A 24,848-nucleotide genomic window follows, 5' to 3' on the forward strand; every position below is an offset into this window, starting at 1 on the left:
TGGCACTGATTCTTGCTTGGGAATAGTTCCACAGATGCTGGCAGCCCTCCACCACATTGCACAAGTGGCTATCTGCATGCAGAATCTTGGACAGTGAACGTAAGCAAGTAATTTGACTTTGGAGGGTGTCGCAGCTGAGCTCAATATTGACATCACCTGATGTCCATATAGCTGCACTTTCCATCATGTGCCACTGGATAGCGATCTAGAGCAGGATCACTTGCAGATTTCCCCTCCCCATCCAGGGCACTGAGGACATCTGCTGCTCTGGCTGAGGTGAGCTAACCCAGCATAGAAAGGGAATCAAACCTGGGAAGTTCTGATTGTATGGCTTAATAACACATCACTTAGTGCACTTACCTAGTAAGCTATCAAGAGAACTAGCTATCAGTGCATTTAATCGAATTATATTGCAATGCTTTATTTAAACCAGGAAGCTGAATTTGCTGGCCTGAGAGAAAGTACCCTACTTAAATACTTGATTCCCTAAGATGTATGGTCTGGGAGAATTGAAGGGGAGAATTAACGTGTAGCGTATTTTTTTGGTGAGGATCTGACTAAAATTGTTAAGGCAGTGACATGCAAACCATTTGTATATTGAATAGCATAATATTTAACCCAGATATATGCTTATTTCTATCATGGATAAATGTTACACTCAGGTTTGGCATAAAATATCTGCACATATCAGAGTTTCACAACCTTTGACACCTCTATACTTGAAGTTGCATATATCTATGGGGTGGGGAGGGGTTGGCAAAGGTTGAAAAATAAGTTGAGGAAACGGGGGTAGAAATAATTCAATTAAATTTCACATCCAATATGCTGTGCACATTGAAGACATTTTAATCAAAGTGTGCTGTCATTCTGTATTAAAATCCAAACTCTGTTTGAATCAGGCATCCCTTCTCTGGATCCAATTTTCACTGCTGTGCAGGAGGTCTCCAAAATTGCTTCTTCATCTTCTAGTTTTCAAATTTTTACGTTTATACAAAATGTCACAGATTATTATGGCAAGTAAAAGCGATTCTCTTAATGCTTCAGATTACTGTTGTAAATCATAATGATAGACTGTAGCATTGGTACGGTTACACAGAAACAATTTTCTTTCTTTCCTTGATTCAGTTTGATATGGTGTAATTTTGTGTTTTTTTTGTTTTACTTGTGACTTTATTGGTGTCCCCCAATATACTTTTAACAATTACAGTTTTGGTACTGAGAATATCAACATCCTACAGCTTGTTTGCACTGAACACATTTTTAAGCAAAATACGCAATATGGGTGCCATACATCTGAAATGTTGTTCCGTTTTTACACAGTTCGTATACTGCGCATGTTAAGAGTAATGCTCTCAACTCCTTTCATTTCACACACACAAATTTGACACCTCCATATTTCCTTCTTATTTGTAAATGCTCAGCCCCAAAATACTTAATATCTCAAGCTCAATGACCATCATGTCCAGCCATTTAAATAGTCATATTATATCTGGAATGTGCACTGTTTTTCCCCTACTGTTTTTGTTTTATTTTCAGCTAAATTGCAGCATTTAACGAGGGCCAAATTGTCTAATGGTATATAAGGTTAGAAAAATATTCCTGGTTACAGGAAACTTTCGATTAACCGGCCACTAAATAACCGGAAATGACGGTTAACCGGCGAAATTCAGGAGTCGGTTCAGATAACTTTTTTACTTTTAGTTTTTTTAACTCATTTCTGGCTGTGCAAGCGTCTAACTGAAGCTGTTGCTAAGCTACAGAGACGCTTGCAAGCTGTGCTGACTGTTTTGACAGGGTTTGTTGCTTTAGACGGAGCGCTGAGCTCCATATCTTTTAACTATAGCGCTCGATTCTCCGGCATTGTTGATAGACCGGCACCAGCTCGGTCCCGTCCGTGCCGGATACCAGAAAGTTTCCTGTAATTTTAAGTTGTATATTGAAAAAAAAACTGTACAACAATGCACCACAAGATAGCATTTACAGCACTATGCAGCTGGCATAATGTGCTGCTGAGATTTAATATGAGCTCATTACTTTGAAAAAAAAAATTCTTTGTTATCTGCATGAATTTTGATAATCATGCCGGACTGTTTACAATCAGCAGTTAATTGTGATAGGGCATAGTGTGAAATGTTATTTGCATTTTATTTATTATGTTCAATTATATTTGCTATATTGACCAATAATTAATAAAACGAGAACATTTCTTGTTAGTATAAGGCAGAAAGAATAATTCCCTGCATGTTGATAAGCAAAGTTCACTAAATGTCGCTGTAGATCTAAAGTTGACTTTTTTTGGTCTTGACTCTTGGTTGTGGGTATGAATCATTTTCAGAAGCCTATTATATATGCTTTTATTTTAAAGTAAGATAAAAGTTTGCACCTCCAACTGCAGATAATTTCTTTCAAAAAGGTCATTAGCAAATTTATCTTTACAATTGAGCCTGCAGGTTGAAAAGACAATTGGAAAAAAATCATGTCTCTTTCAGTGCAGTAGCCATCAAATGTAAATAGAATCTCCGTTTTAGGTGCTTTCTTCAGTTTATAATATTGTTACTGTCATTTTCTTTCTGGAAGCAATGCAAACATAAAATGCCTACTTCAAAATGACTTAAGTGTTATAATATTTATTTTTGTGTGGGTATATTTATTTGGCTTGTTATATTTGTAAGCCATATAAACAGGAGGATAGGACAGTAAGGAATTGTGAGCTATAGAAGTGCCTTGATCGGTCAAATCATTTTGAGTAATGTTTTCAATAAGATTTACCCATCACTTCAGCTGGCTTAGTCTAGCCGAGTGACATCTATCTATTCTCAGGCAAGTTGTTTGATTCTCCATCTCTTGCTTAACTAAGGTTGAAAGGGGCCAAGATGGTACATACCTTCATCTTTGCAACATTGCCTGCCTCCACTCTGCCGTACCACTTAAAGGCTAATTATTATGACCACTGCAATTACTTGTGTGCTTTTTGCATATAATTTATAAGCAATGCTCCCTTATTTGTGCTTCCAGAAGTGAAACTTTTATAGCATTAAATTCACACAATATGCATACGTTCTGACCTGTCCTCACAAGTTGCTACAGATATTGAAACACTGAATCAAAATGGCATAACTGAGGATATCTGTACAAGGACAAGTAACAATCTTTTGGCGAAAAGAACTTTACCAAATAAACTTCAGGCATCTTGTGTTTAAAGACATAGGCCTAGAAATTCGGTTGAGGCGCCAAGTTCGCCTGGGCGCTGATTTTTGCGCAGCATTCGGAGTAATACCGATCGCCAGAAATTCAGTTTCATTGCCCCTAGAGGGAGACGGGGCGAGGCTCGAGGCGCTCCGCATCCCTCTTAGGGCGCTGAAACTGAATATCGCAGCGCAATGCGCTGCAGCGCCACATGCTGCGGCACGGCACGCTGTGGTACTGCAGGCCTTCCTCCCATTGTTAAGGGGGAGGGGCCTGCAACAGCGTGATCCCCGATCGTGAGTGCCGGCAAAAGAGCCCGGCACCGAGGAGAAGTGCCGGGCTCTCGGGGAAACAGCCGGCAATGCTGCGGGGGGGCGGGGGAGGTCAGGGACGGAGGTGCTGGCAGGCGGCCGCCGAAAAAAGCGGCCGCCCCGCACCTCCACCTTAACTTGCGCCACTGCCGGCACAGCAAGGCCCCGTGAACTGGGCGCGGGTAGCGAACGGCGCTACAGCGGCGTTCACTACCAAATATCGCGATCGGGGTGCTAATGGGGCGCTGCGCACACCGATGATGTCATCGGTGGTGGCGCAGCGCAACAGGCTAACGCCACCATTAGCGCCCCGCTGAATATCGCGGGAGGCGCGGCCAGTGGCACTACAGCCACTGACTGCCCTCTTTAGGCACTAACAGGTGGCGCTACATACCCAATTTCTCCCCCATAATCTGCAATTAAACATTTATCTCATTTTGCTATTCTGTTCATAGGTAAGGAAAGATCTGTTTCCTCTTTGACCCCTTCAAGAGATGCATCTCCATCTAGTTCAGTACCACCAGTTACTTCAAAGGTATGCTCACTTTCATGGTTACATCATTTTGATGCACTTAAAGATCACCCTAAAAATGCTGAAGTGTAATTCATGGGATATCCAGCAGATAATTTAAACTATGCAAAGTAATGAACGCCCATGTAATTACTTACCAAATATAATATTGCAATTAATATTGCATGCTGTTCATCAGAAATCCAGTATATTCCTTTAATTTCTACATCATTCTGTATCTTGAAATTATAACAATAATGGTTAAAACAACTTTGCATTAATCATAAACAATGACAGACTGTCACATTATGTCCAGTCCATGTGTGTGAAATAATACATAAGGAATAGCAGCATGTGCACATAGTGATATCATTTCGTCACCGTTGAAACATGCTGCTGCACTGCAGCAACATTTTTATAGGCTCCAGAAAGATCAGCGACAGTCAGAAAAATCCAGTTTACAAAAGAAAACATTTTCCTGGCTGATGCTCTTAACAAAAGATCTGTTGTTTTTATTTTGACATGGCCACTGGCTGCACAAGACCCGTCCTATGGGACCCAGTGGCCGAAGACTGATATAAAAGCAGCTGTAGTCTACAGGGCAACTCCACTCTCGATGAGGAAAACACTTTGGTCTCCAAAGCTTTTACCGCATCTGTATTTTTTGTTCTCAGAGCATTAATCAGTGAAGAAACAAATGCTGCATTTTTTTTACACAACCAAATTAAGTATTAAGAACTTTGATTCAAATATTTCAAAACTGCTGGGTATGAAGTTTCCGTACTTTTTTTTTATAGTTTAAATAAAAATAAACTTTTTTAAAAAGCAGACAATATATACAGTAAATATAGAAGTTTGGTTTTAATATTTAGCAAGAGAGTACAATGTCTCTGGTAATTTTACTTAGAAGTTTTGACCAGATTCTCTCAACTCTGTTGTCAGACATTAGTATAGACCAAATATAAGTTTTAGAATCGACACTGAATATTGGAAAACCTTACCAATCACCAACACTGATGTAAATTTAAGTGATGTTTGAATTATCACAACTTTGTGCGCAGGTTTGTGTCACAAATTTCTAAACAGCCCTTTCTGTGTTAACATGAGATCATGGAAAACAATTTGCCACCACTACCAGCAGGGTGTAATTACACAATTATAAGTTCATAAATGTGCACGTAGGAATTTATAATGGAAATGTAACAGTGAAGACAGAATATGTGACTAAAATGGGAACTGATTTGGGTCTGTATTCCCATTCTCTAAACCCACCACCTGAACACTGCAGTCAAGCTTGACAACCCGTGTGCAACACTGCAGGAGATCGACGATATTTTGAATGATTTTTGAACTGATGGTTTGATTACTTCCCCAAATCCTATGAGAACAGCCTCCTCTAATCAGAAAGAATGAAAGTGTCTGTAATTTGGAGGAGGTAATTTACGGGATTACTTGATTCAATTGACAGTAAATAGTCAGCTAGCTGTCCCAAATGATATTGAATTCATTCAAAGTCCATGCTAAAATTCAATGCATTATTTGGCCCTGTACAATAAACAGTTATGGTCTTTGGCATGAATGAGATAGCCTAACTTCTGCCTTACCTCTCATGATTTATCGGCTCTTTTGTACAGTGGGGGTGGGGGGGGAAGAAAAGAGAACACCAAATATAACTGAAGTTAGAGATTCAGAAGTAAAATGCTTCTTTATTTTGTCAGAGTGCAAGTTTTGAAAAAGCCAGCAAAACTTCTGATAACCTGAATAAAGAAGTTGTAAATGACTGGTGTTCTGAACAGCAACAGATTCCCGAACTGGAAATAGCTGAACATGATACCGTTGTAAGTATGCCAATTAATAATAGCTGCTACAAAATTTGTTAAAATTTTATTTCATTGTTCTGGGTTATTTATATAAAGTTTTATATGTGTTTGCAAGCCAATGTTTTCACCACTTAACTTTTCATCACCTAAAAGGGTCTAAATCTGGATTGATTGATGGGAGTTACAAACCTCAGTCCAGTTCTTTGTAGATGGGCACACAGCACAGAAACTGGATGCCCCCATATAAACTAGTTCCATTACTGAAATTGTTATTCTGCTGGTGACCTAGCTCTTACAAAGTCCCACATGAGCCTTTTCCTAAATTTTTCTGGCACATTCCCCTCTTCTGAGCACCTCAATATCTTCCATTCTTTCTATCTCTCACTTAATTATTGGGTAGCACCCTCCCAAGGCCCATGACTTCTTCATCTCCGAGATATCCTCCCTTAGTCTCTGCACTGAGCGACTCCTCATTCTTAGTGATTTCAACCTACACCTAAACTCCCTATCCGCTCTCCCCTCCTTCAATTTCTCTACCCTCCTGTTATTACTCAATCTCTTTCTTCACACAAACTTTCCTACTCACATCCACAGCCACTCACTTGACCTCACATGCAGCCTCTCCACCTCCAAGACCTTCAACATCAGTAAGATGGCCTTTGACAATCACCTTGTCTTCTTTACCACATATCGCCCTGCCTTAAACCCCACTATCCTTGTCCTCTGTCCTCAAAATAAACATCCCCCAACTCCTTTGTAAATTCACAATTTAATTTCCAACACCCTCTTGTTTCTGGCCCTCCATTCATCACAACACTTCTGCCATTATTGACCTCCATTGCTCCCTCATTTTTGCTTTCGATGCTTTTGTTCCCACTAAATTAATTGCTGTCACCCTTAATCCTGTTTCTCCAGTACAATTTCAATCTTTGCTCCCTTAAGTTTCAAGGGCTGAAAACTCAAACACACCTGGTGCACAAATGGCCTAGTCATTCTAGCCTCATCTAGCTTGACCATATTGTTTTACTGTGCCTTCCTTTCCGCAGACAAAACCTATTACTCCAGGATTTTTCACAAGGGCAAGGCCAAGCCACTCCTTCCATTGCCCCTCCACCATGTGTATTCATTTGCTGACAAAGTGGTCAGCTTTCATATGTATGCTGACATTACTCCGCTCTTCCTCTCCAGTACTTCCTTCAATCTCATGACCACTGCTATATTGTCAGACTGCTTGACTGACACTGAGTTAATGGTACATGAAAATTTTCTCCCGCTGAATACTGGAAAGACAGATGCCGTTGTTTTTGGCAACCTCCGCTCTCTTGTCCCTGATTCCATTCCCCTCTCCAAGCACTTACTCAGGCCAAATCAGGCAGTGTAAAACCTTAAAGTCCTGTTCAATCCAGAGTTGATTTTCAAACCTCACATCCTATCCATCACTACGACTGCTTACAGCCACCTTTGCACCATCGGCTACATGCTATTTGTCACATCTGGACTCAATTTTTCCAGCCTTCCATCCTCCTCCCGACAAATATTCCAACTTGTGTAAACTGCCCGAATCCTGTCCCACTCACCCATTAGCCCCATCCTCACTGGCTCCCTGTACTCAACACATTACCTCCTGCAACACCTGGCCTTTTACCTCCTCCCTTCCCACTGTCCAAGGCCCCAAACACTCGTTACAGGTGAAAAAGTGATTTACTTGTACTTCTTGCAATTTCGTATACTGTATTCGCTGCTCACGATGCGGTCTCCTCTACATTGGGGAGACCAAACGCTTTGTGGAACACCTCCGTTCAGTCTGTAAGGGTGACCCCGAGCTTCCTGTCGCCTATCCCTTTAATTCTCTGCTCCACTTCCACTCTGACCTCCATTCTCGGCCTCTTACACTGTTCCAACAAAGTTCAACGTCAGCTCGAGGAATAGCACCTCATCTTTCAATTATGTACTTTACAGCCTTCTGGACTCGACATCGAGTTGAACAATTTCAGACTATAACCTCTGCCCCTATTTTTTCAGGCGGCAGCTGTTGATGATTCTGCCATCCCCATTTGCAACATTTAACCACTCCTGCCCTCCACCCTGTCACAGACCGTCCCTTTTGTTCACTCCTCCCCTCCCCTGCCTCTGCACCTGGTTAAAATCTGTTACATCTCTCACTTTTTCCAGTTCTGACGAAGGGTCACAGACCTGAAACATTAACTCTGTTTCTCTCTGCACGGATGCTGCCTGGCCTGCTGAGTGTTTCCAGCATTTTCTGTTTTTGTTTCACATTTCCTCCTACTTCGTCTTCAAATTCTTCCATGGCCTGGTGCACTCTATCTTTTCAATCTTCTCCAACTTTACATCTTCTTCCCCACCCTTTGGTCCTCTGAGCTGCTGTGCTTTTCTCCCTCCCTTTTCCCCACCATTGCTGACAGAGCCTTCAGTCTGAACTTTCTCTCTGTGCCTTTAAAAATCATCTTAAACTCCATTTTTTTTCAACTGAGCTTTTGGTCACCTCTTAACTCTCACCATGGATTGGAATCGGCCTCTCTTTATTTTTCCCAGTGTGAGAGTGCTATGTAAATTGAAGCGATTGTGGTTTGAATCTTTATAATCATTCCAATCTCTGGTGTATATAGATTTTATTTTCTAGTGTCTGCTCATATTTCTTGCTCCAAAACCGGACAAACCATAAATCTTTACCCAAACCAGTTACTTTACAAATTCTCATCCCTCAAAAAATTGACTTGATATGGTTGAATTCAGTTGTGATTGGATCTGCTCATTTGAAGCATTTTTGCTGGGATTTATTTGTAGAGGATACATACAATGGTGCAAATATCAAATTAAGTACAAATCAGTCTCAAAGTTTTTTTTAAAATTGCTGTAAGATAACTTCTTTATACAAGCAGAATGTCATCTGCATAAGGGTAATCACCAGAGGACAGTTTAAGAATCTTATACCATGATTTCCACATGACCTGCTTGGCTATGTATATGGACTCTTGTCACATCTTCGATTCTCTTACTCCTGTTGTCAGCAGTCTTGGCTGTTAACATGCCATAGAAAGTAAAAGTTTAATCATTTGTTATTTTTTATTTAACTATTAATAGTGTTTAGTGAAATACTGTTTGGATTTTAAGGCCTAGAAATTCAGTTGTTAGCGCCAGCCGCTAGCGCCTTAGGAGGAGGAGAAGTGGGGCGCTAAGCGGCTAGCGCCCGGGCGCGGCGCAATCTGCGCCTCTCGCGAACTTCAGTTAAGATTTAGCGCCGGCGCAAAACTGCAGCGCCCGCTGAGCTGCGCGCGCAGATCCTGGCGTCATTTTATGGTGCAACGCCCTTGGTGCACCCCGAACCGGAAATTCAGTGGCGCCGGCCTAATGTCCGCCTGGCGCCCCTAGCGACTGGTAGAGGGGAACGGTTCCCAGTCGCTGGGGGGCGCTAATTAAAGGGGACTCCTCCTGCAGTATAAGTGGCAGCCATTTTGCTCCAATCCTTCTTTGTGAGAGACAGATATTTGGAGAGAGCTTTCTGGTTTGACTCAATGCTCGCACAGGTACTTGTGGCTTCAGGCCAGAGCTTTGCACTTGCATTTAACTTTCAGTGCCATAGCCTTGATTGGAAACATATAATGGGGGCTGCAGTGGGTGGAAACGTTGGCTTGCTGCATTGCATTCAAAGGGCTCAGAGACGCCGTGAGAGAGTGCCAGTCATGGCCAGACGGAGAAGGGCCAACAGGCGTCGGCACAGGAGGCCTTACCCACCCAGGGTATATCGCCAGCAGTTCTCATATCTGAACATGTCTGAGGAGCAGTGTGTTCGGAGGCTGCGATTCAGAAGGGAGGTGATCAATGAGATCTGTCACCTGCTTCGCAGAGATCTGCAGCCACAGCTGAGGAGCAGGACGTCTCTGTCAGTGGCAGTGAAGGTGACGGTGGCTCTCAACTTCTATGCCACCGGCTCCTTCCAATCCGCTACTGGGGACATTGCCAACATCTCCCAGTTCGCGGTACATTGCTGCGTCCGCCAGGTGACCAATGCCCTTTTCAGAAGGAGATGTCAGTTCATCTCCTTCCCCATGACCCTGGACAAGCAGCAAGAGCGTGCAATGGGATTTGCAGCATTAGCGGGCTTCCCCATGGTGCAGGGCGCCATTGACTGCACGCATGTGGCTTTGCGGGCACCTCTAGAGAATGCCGAGGATTACCACAACTGGAAGGGCTACCATTCGCTCAACGTGCAGTTGGTGTATGACCACAGGCAGCTCATACTAGCTGTCAATGCCCGCTTTCCAGGCAGCAGCCACGATGCCTTCATCCTGCGCCAGACTTCTGTGGCAGACATTTTCGAAGCCCAGCCTCACCCACGAGGATGGCTTCTCGGGGACAAAGGCTATCCTTTGTGCACCTGGCTGATGACCCCGCTCTGTGCGCCCAGCACCCCTGCTGAAGAGCGATACAATGACAGCCATCAAGCAACCAGGAACATCATTGAGCACACAATCGGCGTGCTCAAGCAATGGTTCCGCTGTCTGGATTGTTCCGGGGGAGCCCTACAGTACTCGCCTGAGCGAGTCTCCCATTTCGTTGTAGTGAGCTGCATGCTGCACAACCTGGCTATCCACAGGACTCAGCCACTGCCAGCAGACATTGGAGGACCACCAGAGGAGGAGGAGGAGCACCAGCACGGGAGGGAGGCACAAAGTGCAAGGGCCGTCCGTCGGCGGCTTATTGCAGCTCGGTTCTAGGCCCCCTCTCGGAATGGCTTGTGCCAATGAAAGAAGATGAATGTAGCCGCTCCGCCAGCCCTGAGCCGGTCAAGGCAACAAATACTTAAAAAAACAAACATGGACAGTGCGATTCCAGAAGATTTTTTACTGTGCAAACTCTGTGCCCTTCCCGCATGACAAACTAATTCAGAGAAACCCCCCCAAAAACAGTCAGAGACATAACTGGCTCTCCCAACCTTCAGAAAATGCAACAAGCAGTTAAACCCAAATTACCATGATCCTCGGCCTTTATAAAAAAAAACAATCACAACAGTCTCGGCCTTCATATATAAAAAAATCATTTGGCCACACCTTCTACTTTTTCCCCTGCGAGGGTGAGCCGACTCGCTTCTGCAAGTGGCCCCTTCCTGCCCTGCAGCTCCTCCTCAATGGGGCCCCAGTGGCTGCAGCAAGGCTGGGGGAAGGCTGCTGAGGGTCAGATGGTGAGACGGCAGATGTCCTTGGGAGTCGGCCTGGGCCTGGAGGGGCCGGCTGCTGACTGCTCCAACTTTGCTTGGGCGGCAGCAGTCTGTCCTACGGGTGGTGGCAGCTGCAGTGGAGGAGTGACAGTGTTGGCTGCAGGAATGCTGCCAACCTGGCAGAGCACAGGCACTCCCTGGTCGGCTGATACATTGGCATTTGCATGGGCCAGCACTGCAGCATGCGCAGCAATCTGCTGAAGCAAAGACTGCTGGGCTGCTGCAGCGCGGCGAGTGCCCCGGCGATGCCTCGCCGAACCAGCGAGGGTGGCAGCAGTTCGTACCCGTATGGCCCTGGTCTGTGTCTGCATGAGACCAGCCAGTGAATGCACGGCACGACTGAGCACTTGGCTGGAAGCCGCCTGTGCTGCCGCGAAGCCCTGAAGACTCCTGGCCTGTGCTGCACTGAATTCTTGCAGACTCCTGGCCTGTGCTGCCTCGAATTCCTGTACACTCCTTGCCAGTGACTCTATGGAGTCAGGCATCCTTGCCACTGCAGCCATGAGCTCAGTGTGCCTGCGCTCAGTCTGGGCGCCCATTTCCGCAAGGAGCCGCACCTCCTCTGCGCTCACCGTAGCAGGACTGGAGGCCGCACTCACCATCCGGGGAGAAGGCCGCTGAGCTTCCCCACCCCTCACGCGTTGCTGCAGCCCGCTGAGCCCCGGAGCTTCACTCTCCTCCGAACCTTCCCCCCTGCCCCCCTCCAGGGAAGACGTGTCCCCATCATGGCCATGGGCTGCCTCGGCTTAGGGTGGCTCTGATGGGCCGGCTTCCTCTTCCTCCTCCTCGCCTTCCGATTCACTCACAGTGGCAGCTTGAGGGCCCGCCTCCTCACCTGGCGATTCACCATCTGAAAGCAGGGAGGCACAAGAGTTGCTTTAGAGTGAGGACAGGGCGGCAGCGAGGGAGGCATGAGTGCTGCAACGCACTGCATTGGTCCGATAGTGGCAAAGGATGCTGGTGTGAGGTGCAAGTAGAAAGAGAGGTCAAAAAGGTGATGCCCTTACCATTGTGGCCCACAACAGGGTTGGCATCTCCACTGGCGACGGGGCCAATCAGCCGGCCTGACATAATGCGCTCCAGACGCTGCACCAGGTCGCTGAGCTGTTTGAGGTCAGGACGGCCTCCCCCGGTCTGTCGCTGCTGCCTTCGGTTGTGCGCCAGCTTGCCCTGCAAGAGAAAGGACGGCCTCTAAGTACAGTGTGAAGCCTTGATCTTGCCTGCACTGCCTCCCATGGTGGAATAGCCCTGACAGTGTGTAAAATCCTGAATGTGCAAGTGATTTTCATGACAGTCCCATAGCTGCTGGATGAGGGCTGGCCATTAGGGCTTTCAGGTCCCTTTGCCCATAAAGTGAGGTGCACATGCAGGGATGAGGAGGACACTGGAAAGGGTACTCACCCTGACAACCCGAGTGAGGTCGTTGAACTTTTTTCGGCATTGGACAGGAGTCCTGGCAACCATGTTGTTGGAGGTCACCCTGTTTGACACCTCCCTCCAGGCTTTCCGATAGTCGCTGGGCAGCGGCCTCCTGCCACCTTCAGGGAACAGAACATGGCGCCTGCGCTCCACTGCGCCAACCAGTACCCTCAGGTCACCCTCGCTGAAGCGCTGCGCTCTCTCCCTGGCCTTCTCCATTATCCTGGGCGTTGAACAGTTCAAGCAGCAGTGGTCAGGCCTTGCTTCAGTGCTGCAGTGTGCAGGGCGTGGCAGCAAAACAATTCCACCCTTCCCCTTTAAGAGCTGACCGGCGCCAGAGTGTCTGCCTTCAGTCAGCAACTCGCCGCACCTGCGCTGCGCCCGCCCTCGGTGGTAGCGCCCCGGCCCGCCGGCTTAGCGCCTAATGATAGCCGTGCATTGCCTGCTTTAGCGCAGCGGCAACCTATCGGGGCGATGCAACTGAATATCGGTGAAGGTGGCGCTAAGTTGCGCCGGGCGCAAAATTTAGCGACAGCCCAGCTGTAGCGCCCCAAACGTGGCTATACCGAATTTCTAGGCCTAAGTCTTTTCCAAAGATTTGTGACTGCTCCTTGTTTACAAGAGAACAAGTAAACTGTGTGCATAAAGAGAATGCTGTCAGCCAACAGGACCAACTCAACCCTAAAAGTATTTACACAGAACCACGGCTACTGTAGCTCAGCACTACCTTTTTAAGGCATCAATACCAGGCATGGCAATCCTGTCCTCAGTTCAGAGCTAGAGCTAAAGCTGAGGCTCTAGTTCACTGGGTTTGAAATGTCCCTCACAATTGATGGGATGCTGCTGTGTGCTACCATTTATGTACCTCCTAAAAGCTCAAGAAGTACACCAAGTAGGTTGGGTGCTGTCACCTCACTACATGATCCACTTGAGCTGTCTTCAAAGCTGTAATTTATTGGATAAACTGAAAGGGTTTTCATTTATAGATGACACTTGCTCTTCCTGGAGCTCGTGAACCAGAAATTGTTTGTTTGTCAATGTTGACGTGATGCCACTAAATTATACTGTTGCAATAAAAAGGCATCATCTGGCATTTTTCTTTTAGTCATTTTTTTTTGGGTTGTAGGATGATCTTCAAATGCTATTATCAGATAAATTGGATGATCTAGAGATGAATACACGGAGTGCTGTTGACCTTATAGACCTAAGCCAAACAGATCATCGCACCAGAGCAATTGCTGAAAAGACCAAGGAGATTGAAGAGGTTAGCATTTTTAATTTTACTTGAATGAAGTTAAACATGGATAAGAACAGTCAGAAAAAAAGCTTTCACTGTGACATTGCCAGAATTGAATGCAGTCAGGACAATGGTGATGTTTTCAGTTAATGCTTTGCTGTTTTTATATTGTGGACATATACTTCTCTTCCCCTCCCTCCACTCTTCTCCCTTCCAAATAAAGGTAGTGACGTAAACAGGCTACAGTTCCACATGTGCCAGCAGCTCTACCCAAGTGATCATTTGTTTAGTGTGTGAGCCTGGACAGTTACCGTGAGTAAGCTGTTGAGCATGGGAGGTATCACAACTGAACCAGGTCCTATCCTCAATACACTAGTCAGATGGCATTTGGAGTACCGCCTTTGATTCTAGTCACCATACTGCAAAAAATGCGTCAGATAGAGGATGCACAGAAGATCACAAGACTGATGCTAAATAAAGGCAATGCTGTGAGGATAGATAAGAGAAGCAGTGACTCTACTTCTGGAAAGAATGGAGGACCTTTTTAAAGCATGTAAAATAGTATCGATAAGGTAAAACTTGAACATAGGCCAGGAAAGTAGGAACTGAGGGCCTAAATTTAAGTTGGTGATTGGAACAATCTGCTGAATGGAGCAGTGGAAACAAAAACATGAGAAACATTTAAAATGTAGCTGTATTATGCTATAATAGGAGAGTTGAGGATGAGAAGCATGAGCTTCATGGGCAAAATGGCCTTTTCTTATCATTTACTGCTTATGTTCCTGTATTAACATCTAAACCCAGATAAATTCCATCAGGAGTCAATGGATAAGAAAGACTTGCATTTATATAGCACCTTTCACAACCACCGGATGTCCCAAAGCGTTTTACAGCCAATGAAGTACTTTTGGAGCGAGTCACTGTTGTAATGTAGGAAATGCGGCAGCCATTTTGCGCTCAGCAAGCTCCCACAAACAGCAATGACCAGATAATCTGTTTTTTGTTATGTTGATTGAGGGGTAAATATTGGCCAAGACACCGGGGATAATTCCCCTGATCTTCTTCGAAATAGTGCCATGGGATCTTTTATGTCCACTTGAGAGAGCAGACGGGGCCTCAGTTTAACGTCTCATCCGAAAGGCAGCACTACACTGGAGTGTCAGCCTAGATTTTTGTGCTGTTTGTGGGAGCTTGCTGAGCACAAATTGGCTGCTGCATTTCCTACATTATAACAATGACTACACTTCAAAAAGTACTTCATTGGCTGAAAAGTGTCAGGAATGTGGCATTTCACCTTGCTGAGCCCAGGGATATTGAGACCAACTCTCTCCACTGCTACCCTGTGTGGTTGGCTCAGTGCAGAACAAGAGATTTATGGATATTCTCATGAGAGTATCTTACCCCTTTTATCCCTTCAGTATTCTTTCTGAGGACGAAGTGCTCTCAAGGTACTGCCAATTATGCTACTGGCTAGCCACCAGGATTCACATGAGAATTAATATCTACTTGGTCTCTCCTAGCAGCAGCACATTTGAGACTGGGAACTCAGCAGAGCAGCAATTGAACCCGTGATCTGTGATTAGCCCGTCATTAATTTTAATCATTTATTTTGGTTTAAACCCCTGAAAAGAAGAGTACTAAGGGAATACAATTCATATCCTACTTCTACCACCAACCATAACATAACTGCAGAGTGACATAATCAAGTTTTAGGTCAGCCTATTTAAGAGAGATAATTTGTACTTAAAATTTTCATCATGTGTCCCATGCTAACAACTAAAAATATTTTATTCAAAGGAAGACTCCAACAGGTTTGCACTGTTAAATTTGTATCCTCTTGTAACTAAAATCTGTAGAGAAATTTAAAATAGTTTCTAAACCGCTGATTATTTTGTGACTGCCATACAATTTGCATTCCCTTTGTATGGTCACATTTACTGCATATGACATGCTGAAAGGCAAACCAACCACAAAGAACTTTAGGAATGGGGTGATGATGATATCTTTAGAAATGTAGCCAAATTAAGCTTTCCATGTATTTATCATAGTTTAGTTAGAATAAGCAATTACTGCTGTAAGAGCCAACCGGAATTGGGAGAAACACTCTATTAAATTATTGTAGATGTTCTGTATTTACAACTGACATAATTAATTTGCAAGTGGTTTAAGATCAGTCAAAGTTAGCGCACACACATAACCTGATTACATGTCAGATTGAAATGTACATGTAAAAATGTTGAAGAAAAGCAAACAGTCTGGAAGTTTATTTAAAAAAACACATTGAAAGTGTGAAAACAAAGATTTTGCAGTTTCTGAAAATAGAGACATTGGTCCAAATAAGTGAGGAAACTCTTCCAGAAAGATCAAAACAATATGGTTAACCAGCTCTTGGCCTCCAACATTTTCAGAAGCACTTAATTTTATGTCTAGAAAAACATTTGTGGCAATATTGGTCTGGGGGCATATTCTGTAGCAATTTTTAAGCTGAATACTTTGGAGTCACTCCATGCTCGAAATACTATATTTTGTCATGTCAGTGGTTTCTTGAGAATTTTATTATATCTTTGATCGCAGTTCTATGGGACAAAACAGTTCCACAATGAAGATTAGCTCCTGATGAACCAAGATCCTAATGTAAAATTGAGTATTTCTTTCATAAAATGTCATCAGCTACAATTCAGGAACTTTTTTTTGTTAAGTTATAAAATGTTAACAAAGATGTGAAAGCTTTGAATTCTGGCACTGATCCTTTCAATCTATCAACAGTAATGTCAAATATAGTGACAATTAGCTTAAACCAATAACTTTAAATCCCCTGTTCCTTTACCATCGTCTACTCAATTTATTTCATGGAGCATAATAATAGATGTTGAAGTACTATATAACAATTTCCAGTTGATCACTATGTTCGCATAAATATTAGAAATGTAAAATATTGTAATAGCTATTTTGGAAGTTATTTTGTTAGCATAGATTTACTTTGTTCACTGTAACTTAAACATTTAGTAGCCTTTCTGTTTTTACAAGTTCAGTTGTTGTAAATAAGAATGTAGCTGAGTAGGTTTTTCAACATGTTTTAAATGTATTTCAACCCACTATATTGTGCAACCTTTATTTTACTAGTACAGTGGTAGTAGATCTCCTGTGGCATTGCTCATGGTTCATCTCTGGTTTGGAACACAGTTTTTATGTTTAGCTTTTAAGGCCAGTGCTCTGAATTGGCAAATTCAGGTAATTGTAATTACTTCTAAACTGCTGAGATCAATCAGCACAAAGTTACAATTGTTTGTGAATATCATGGTCCAGGCCAATGACTTTTTCTTTTTTTTAAATAAAATTGTTTTGCTTGATGCAAAACTTTTGTTAATACAATATATTTAGCAAATCTTACTTGGCACTGCATGTGTATGGTCAGAGGATGCGCTGTGGAATATTATACAGTGTACAACAGAGTGTATTCGGCTATTAAATTGCAAGTGTGTGTCCCTTTAAGGCTACAAGATATAATCGTTGGGAATTCTTGAATGTTCACTTCAGACTGCAGATCAGAACCTGGCTTTGGTTGGGAAGGTTAATGAAGAAGCTGCATATTTTCAGGCTCTCGTCTTAAGTGCAATACAGAAATGTGCATCAGACAGCACCAATATTGATGCCTGGCATGTTAACGTACTGTTTTTAATATATTACTTGCAAATCTTCTGTGGTGCTGCTAACATTAAGTTGGAGGTGTTGTGTTTTATAAGGACAAGATACTATTACATTATACTGTGTAAAACACAAGATTATTCTTCTGCAAAAGTGTGATTGTGTGTCCCTTTAAGGTTACAAAGTCTAAAACAAAATGGATGGATTCATGCAAAAAGCACTTAAGAAGCTGCAGTTCCTGGCTCTGGTATTTTATTTTCATGGCGAGTTCCTTTGTTTCAGTATGCTTTAAATTGAAACGTTACACTTAAATTTTGAGTACGATCTGGTGCGACTTAAAAGTGTGACCAACAGAAAATGCATGCTAGACATACGTTTTTTATAATAATGCTCGCAAACCTCCCGTGGTGCTACTTACTGTAAGACAGAGGATGTGCTGCTTTATAAGGTAGAAACATTATAATCATGTAAAGCGTAGGTGTGTGTCCCTTTTGTAAGGTTAGAAAGTTTAATTGTTAAGTAAACACTGGATGGGTTCATACAGATGTAAGTTAAGAGTGCAGACTGGCTACATGGGATAAAGTTAAAATTGTAATGTATTCTTTGCTGATCAGATTTAAAGTGAATGCAAGAAACCCCAGACACTTGAACCCAGGCCTGCAAGTTAGGAGTAAAAACCAAACCAGCAAAGTGAGAAGAGTGACTGGGGAAGTAAGAGGAATATGCCTCTTGAACTTAAACACATGGCTGCTTTTTAAGGATAAATTGCATAAATAAACAACTCCATGTCTATATATTGTTTTTGTGTTCCAAATTCATAAAGGAAACACATTTATATTTACCCTCAAGTCCCAATAATAGCTTCCTGACTTTGTGCTGTGAGTACTTTTCCATCACTGTGCATGGAGAGGGTGGGGTTTACAAACAAGAAGTTCTTACAGACTCAATTTTCAGTCTTGCTGTCATTCAAAAATTTCTGGAAGTTGTAAGCACAGTGCTTGATGGGAGTTATTCTAATACCTTCATGAGTGTCCAGCTGTCAGAGTACTTGGAGGCACAGGACTCTGGAAAATATTGTTGAAGACACTTTAAGTGAACAAAATTCTGCTGTATAGTTAAGCCTAATAATTTTGCTAAATATTGTATTTTCTTTTCTTCATTATGTTACAAAATTATTTTCAGTTATGTGTTTATTAGCTAGTGAGAGTTCAAGGTTGCATCTGAAAAAAAATTCTAAAAATATTGTAAAGTGATCGAATTGGTTTTGTATTGGTAGTTTTTGCTAATTGCTCATTTCTGGCTGTCCTTGCAATATCCTTGGGAGACTCCAGAGGTAATGGTGTGGGGGTGGGAAGAGAAGCCACTGCAGGAAAATCTCTGGCTGTGACTGGACAGGTAAGCATGGAACTAGGTGAGGGCAGTACCACTCATCTGGACAATGGAGGCGAGGCGTTGGAGGAGGATGGTGTGATCAACTGTGTCAAAGGCTGAAAACTGGTCAAGAAGGATGAGGTTAGAATCCAGAATAGAATTCTGTGCCACAAAGTATTATTGAAACAATGTCCATAAATTCTTTTAAAAAGAGAATTGGACATTTGCTTGATGAAGAAGAATATTGACTATCCAAATAATAGGAACCGTATGAGTCCTAGCCAACGTTCCTGCGAAGCGGACGCACTGCGGTCTGGAGGTCCCGCGCAGGCCGCTCACCGGCTTCACAATGGAAATAACCGTACTTGCGCAAAAAATTGAATGGGCCGCGCAGCCAGTTAGAGTCCGCACAACAAAAAAAAATTACAGGGAACATTGGTCCTAGCTATGCCTGCCATTTCATGGGATAGGTAGAGCATTCTTTGTTCCAGTCCTACTCGGGTCCCCTCCCTCACCTCTTTTTTTCCGGTACATTGACGACTATCAGTGCCAGTACATGCTCGCGCCCCAAACTGGAAAATGTCATCAACTTCGTTTCCAATTTTCCACCCTTCCCTCGCCTTCACAGGGCCCATCTCTGACTCCCCCTTCACTTCCTTGACTTCTCTATCTCCATTTCTGGGGATAGACTATCTCCATTTCTGGGGATAGACTATCATCCAATATCCACTATAAGCCCACTGACTCCCACAGCTACCTTGACTACATTTCCTCCCACTCTGCTTCCTATAAGGACTCTATTCCATTCTCCCAGTTTCTCCGTCTCAGTCGTATCTGTCTGATGATGCCACCTTCCTTTACCCAACTGAGGATTCCCTTCCACTATGGTTGTCCTCCTGGCCAATATTTATCCCTCAATCAACATAACAAAACAGTTTATTTGGTCATTATCACATTGCTGTTTGTGGGAGCTTGCTGAGCGTAAATTGGCTGCCGCGTTTCCCACATTTCTCTTCTCTTAGGCAGTCCCTCGGAACTGAGGATGACTTGCTTCCACATTAAAAATGAGTTCGCAGGTGACTGATGAGTCCAATGCGGGACCTACAGTCTCTGTCACAGGTGGGGCAGACGGTGGTTGAAGGGGCGGGTGGGTGGGGTGCTTGGGTTGACTTGTGCTGCCTGCACTTGGCTTCCGCTTGCTCCCAGCGAAGAGACTCGAGGTGTTCGGCGCCTTCCCGGATGCTTCTCCTCCACTTTGTGCGGTCTTAGGCCAGGGATTCCCAGGTGTCGGTGGGGATGTTACACTTTTTCAAGGAGGCTTTGAGGGTGTCCTTGAAGCGTTTCCTCTGCCCACCTGGGGCTCTCCTGCCACATTACAATAGTGACTACACTCCAAAAGGACTTCATTGGCTGTGAAGCGCTTTAAGACGTCCGGTGGTCGTGAAAGGCGCTATGCCAGTCTTTCAAGTCCATCTTTTGACAGGGCTCTCGACCGTAGCCATCCCATATCCCGCACTCCTGCTCTCACCCCTTCCTCTCCCTCCCAGAACCACGATAGAGTTCCCCTTGTTCTCACCTTCCACCCCACCAGCCTCCACCTTCAACAGATCATCCTCCGTCATTTCCACCACCTCCAATGTGATGCCACCACCAAACGCATCTTCCCCTCCCCTTCCCTTTCAGCATTCTAAGGGAATATTGCCCCCGCGACACTCTGGTCCACTCTTTAATCACCCCCACCCCTTCCCACGACACCTTGTGTAAGCGCAGGAGATGCAACACGTGCCCTTTTACCTCCTCCCTTCCTGCTGCCCAGGGCCCCAAACACTCATTCCAGGTGAAACAGTGATTTACTTCTACTACTTCCAATTTAGTATACTGTATTCGCTGCTTACGATGTGGTCTCCTCTACATTGGAGAGACCAAATGCAGATTGGGTGATCACTTTATGGAACACCTCCGTTCAGTCCACAAGCATGACCCCGAGCTTCCGGTCGCCTGTGATTTAATTCTTGGCTCCTCTCCCACTCTGACCTCTCTGTCATTGGCTTCCTACACTGTTCTAATGAAGCTCAACGGAAGCTCGAGGAACAGCACCTCATCTTTCGATCAGGTACTTTACAGCCTTCCGGACTCAACATCGAGTTCAACAATTTCAGATCATAACCACCGCAACCATTTTTTTGGACAGCAGCTGTTGGTATTGATTCTGCTATTCCCATTTACACCTCCTGTAGACCCATCTTTTGTTTCTTCACTTGTCCCATTACCATCCCTTTTTGTCTTCCACCATCAATCCCTTTTGTCATTTAATATCTCCTGCCTTCCTCCCTATCACAGGCCCTCCCTTTTGTTCTTTCCTGCCCTCCCCTCTTTCCCTGCCTCTATACTTGCTTAAAACCTGTTACATCTTTAACTTTTTCCAGTTCTGATGACAGGTCATTAACCTGAAATGTTAACTTTGTTCTCTCCACAGCCTGACCTGATGAGTATTTCCAGCATTGTGTTTTTATTTCTGATTTCCAGCAACCGAGGTGTTTTGCTTAACAAACTGGTTTACGTTACATAAAATAAATGAGGGGAATACAGTTTTTAGAATACTCTCTGTACCATAAAATCAAATAAATTGCAACTGTGCCCCTATTCAAGATCGGCACTCACTTTTGAGCTATCTGTCTGTCCCTGAGCTAACTTCCTCTGTTACGAACTGTACCTGTTGTATGCCAGACTAGAGGCTGTCTGACCCCCTCCCTGGACATTGTGTGCTGAAGACTGACCTGCTGAGCTGTCAAACAAATTTACTTCCTTGATTGAAATGCCACCCTCTTGATTTTGGGAGCTTGCGGCACCTTTAGGTCTTGCTCAGCCAAGGCACTGCCAGCACGTTGAATAAAAGCCATTCTAGCACAATGGCAAGAAATGCTTGGAATCAAACTTAACAAACCTCATTGTCTCAAAGCTAGTATAACATGCAAAAGTAAATAGTCTGATGGCTGACCTATCTGGTGTCCCATCAGGGAACCATTCTATCATCAGGGTGTGAATTGCTATGGAATGCACTCAACAATTTCCCTTTGTTTCCGAAGTAAGGTTCTAAGTGGCTGTGGCAATAATCTCGTGTAGGCCGGCTTTAAATATCGAGCCAACAGAGGATGCTATAATGTGTGTTTGGGTTTGTGTTTTTACTTTTATAAAAGTAAAATTTCTAGATTGACAAAATTCTGCTCGGGCGATGCCACTGAAACCGAAAGTGCTGCAATGGTATCTGATCTGCTCTACTCTAATTCTTCATGTTTTCTCTTTTGTACTGCCACTGTATGTCTCTGTCCCTCTTCCGTTTCTCTCCTCTCTTTTTTTGGTCTCCTTTCCCCCCCCCGACAATGTCGCTGCTGAAACCCTCATCGATGCCTTTGTTACCTCATGACTTGACTATTCCAACGCTCTACTGGCCGGAATCCTGGCTTCCACTCTCCATAAACTTGAGCTCATCCAAAACTCTGCTGCCCGTATCCTAACTCACACCAATGTCCCGTTCACCCATCACCCCTATGGTTGCTGACCTAGTTTGGCTCCTGGTCTGGCTATGCCTCAATTTTAAAATTCTCATCCTTGTTTTCAAATCCCTCCATGGCCTCGCCCGTTCCTGTTTCTCTAACCTCCTCCCTACAACCCTCTGAGATCTCTACGCTCTTCCAATTCTGGCCTCTTGCGCATTCCTCCACCATTGACGGCTGGGCCTTTAACTGCCAAGGTCCTTAACTCTAGAATTCCCTCCCTAAACTTGTCTGCCTCTATACCTCGCTCTCCTCCTTTAAGACGCTCCTTAAAACTTACCACTTTGACCAAGCTTTTGGTCATCTGTCCTAATATCTCATGAGGCTAGATATCAAATTTTGCTTGATAACACCCCTGTGAAGTGTTTTGGGACATTTTACTACATTAAAGGTGCTATATAACTGCATCATGTTGTTGTAGCAAAAAGTTGAAGTATATTTCCAGTATAAAGAAAATGATCAAAATGACATTAAAAATTAATGTCAAATTTCATTGACCTGTGAAGAAAAATTGCTGGAGGGAAAACAAGATGGTGGTGGAGCTCTGAGAGAAAGTTATGAAATTTGCTCAAAATGTTATCTGCTGGCAAGATTATTCAAGCACTTTGCATAGGCAGACCCTATTATAAATGATGACATAAGAACTGACTTCAAAAAGTGTGACAACATGACAACAGGATTCAAGTTCTTTTTAAGACAGTAAATATGTATAGATGTAAGATTATTAATAGGATATAGACTGATATATTTACTTCATATTCCTAAACCCTTTATTAGTATTGCATAAAGTTAAGAGGAAATTGAAAACTGCCATGGATTTTTAGTCGGGCTTCAGCATGCCATGCGTGAAGTGCGGATGTTGATTACGGTGTCATGTACAGCCAAAGGAAATGATTAACTTCTCTAATTGCTGGTATTTAAATGAGTTTGACAGCAGGAAATAGTCTCTCTAAATATAATACTTGGCTGTAGCTTGCAGTATAAAGCTGTCGTAGTTTTTCTAATTTCAGCTAAATTTATGGAGAGCAAAAAGGGACCAGTGCCAGCTTTAGCACTAACAGTACAGTTAAGAATGTCAGTGTTGGTGAAAGCTAAAATAATTGAAATATGGATACATCCAGTGAAACAGAACGATACATACTAAGTGAGTTCAATCTTGTTCAGCAAAACATAAAAACTTATTGCTTCTTTCAAACGAGATCATAGTGCAGTACTTATTACCCCCAATTGCCCAGTCTTGGGTCTAGGAATTTCTCCTTTTTTTCTTCATTCTGCATCCTCCACAGTCTTTCGGCATATTGAGTAACTTGATAGGTTCTGGAGAAACCATGTGTTGAGCATCCATATAACATTGGCATTGGGTTGCAAAAAGGTCTTCTACTCCCAACTGTTAGAATGCAACATTTTTTTCCCTTCTAAAGGTTCTTTCGAACTTGCGTCAAGCCTCGTCTCGTACTTTCCAAGGGTGCTTCCAGCACTCTTAATCAACTTCCAATTGATAACATATGCAAGGCTTCCACATGGAGTCATCTTAATGAATTTGCTAAACATTACTGTTGAGCTTTAATTGCACCACAACATTATTGGTAAATTAATCTAGAAACTTCTGCTATGGTCCTTGTGCATAGGCCTCTCCTCTCCTAAATCTGTATGCTCATTGGTGGAGCATGCAGAATGAAGAGAAAAGACAGATTAATTACATTGTATGGTCATAGAGTTATACAGCACAGAAAGAGGCCCTTCGGCCCATCGTGTCTGTGCCGGCCATCAAGTCCTGTCTCTTCGAATCCCATTTTCCAGCACTTGGTCCGTAGCCTTGTGTGCTAAGGCATTTCAAGTGCTCATCCAAATGCTTCTTGAATGTTGTGAGGGTTCCTGCCTCTACCACCCTTTCAGGCAGTGAGTTCCAGATTCCAACCACCCTCTGGGTGAAAAAGTTTTTCCTCAAATCTCCTCTAAACCTCCTGCCCCTTACCTTGAAATTATGCCCCCTGGTTATTGACCCCTCTACTAAAGGGGAAAAGTTCCTTTCTATCTACCCTATCTATGCCCCTCATAATTTTGTACACCTCAGTCAGGTCCCCCCCCTCAGCCTTCTCTGCTCTAAGGAAAACAACCCCAGCCTGTCCAGTCTCTCTTCATAGCTGACGTGCTCCAGCCCAGGTAACATCCTGGTGAATCTCCTCTGCACCCTCTCCAATGCAATCACATCCTTCCTATAGTGTGGCGACCAGAACTGCACACAGTATTCCAGCTGTGGCCTAACTAGTGTTTTGTACAGCTCCATCATATCCTCCCTGCTCTTATATTCTATGCCTCGGCTAATGAAGGCAAGTATCCCATAGGTCGTTGTCTTTATTTGTTGAATGACGTGCCTCCACCACACAGCACAATCCCACCCACTTGATTTGTAGTGTTTTTTTTTTGGAGGGTGGATTACTATTGCATGATTAGTTTCAGTTTAGCTTCAAATCTAAAGGAACTGGCAGAGGTATTCTAGGGCACATAATGCAATGGTCTGTCTGTAACGTCTTGATATTTTTATATGTTGCTCAGAG

General features: G+C 43.7%; 1 protein-coding gene across 5 annotated transcripts in view; it reads left to right on the forward strand.

Annotated features, from left to right (window-relative positions):
* Positions 1 to 24,848, forward strand: part of pphln1 (periphilin 1) — a 258,281-nt gene that overhangs the window by 133,799 nt on the left and 99,634 nt on the right. For all 5 annotated transcript variants that reach the window (XM_086008692.1, XM_086008690.1, XM_086008695.1 and 2 more), the window contains exons 6-8: positions 3,953 to 4,032; positions 5,727 to 5,846; positions 13,610 to 13,747. In XM_086008692.1, coding sequence (XP_085864818.1) covers positions 3,953 to 4,032; positions 5,727 to 5,846; positions 13,610 to 13,747 — 338 coding nt within the window. The remainder of the gene's footprint in view (positions 1 to 3,952; positions 4,033 to 5,726; positions 5,847 to 13,609; positions 13,748 to 24,848) is intronic.

This window comes from Somniosus microcephalus, chromosome 16 (assembly GCF_052327205.1).
Source record: "Somniosus microcephalus isolate GS21.2 chromosome 16, FLI_Smic_1.0, whole genome shotgun sequence".
In the NCBI taxonomy this organism is placed as follows: domain Eukaryota; kingdom Metazoa; phylum Chordata; class Chondrichthyes; order Squaliformes; family Somniosidae; genus Somniosus; species Somniosus microcephalus.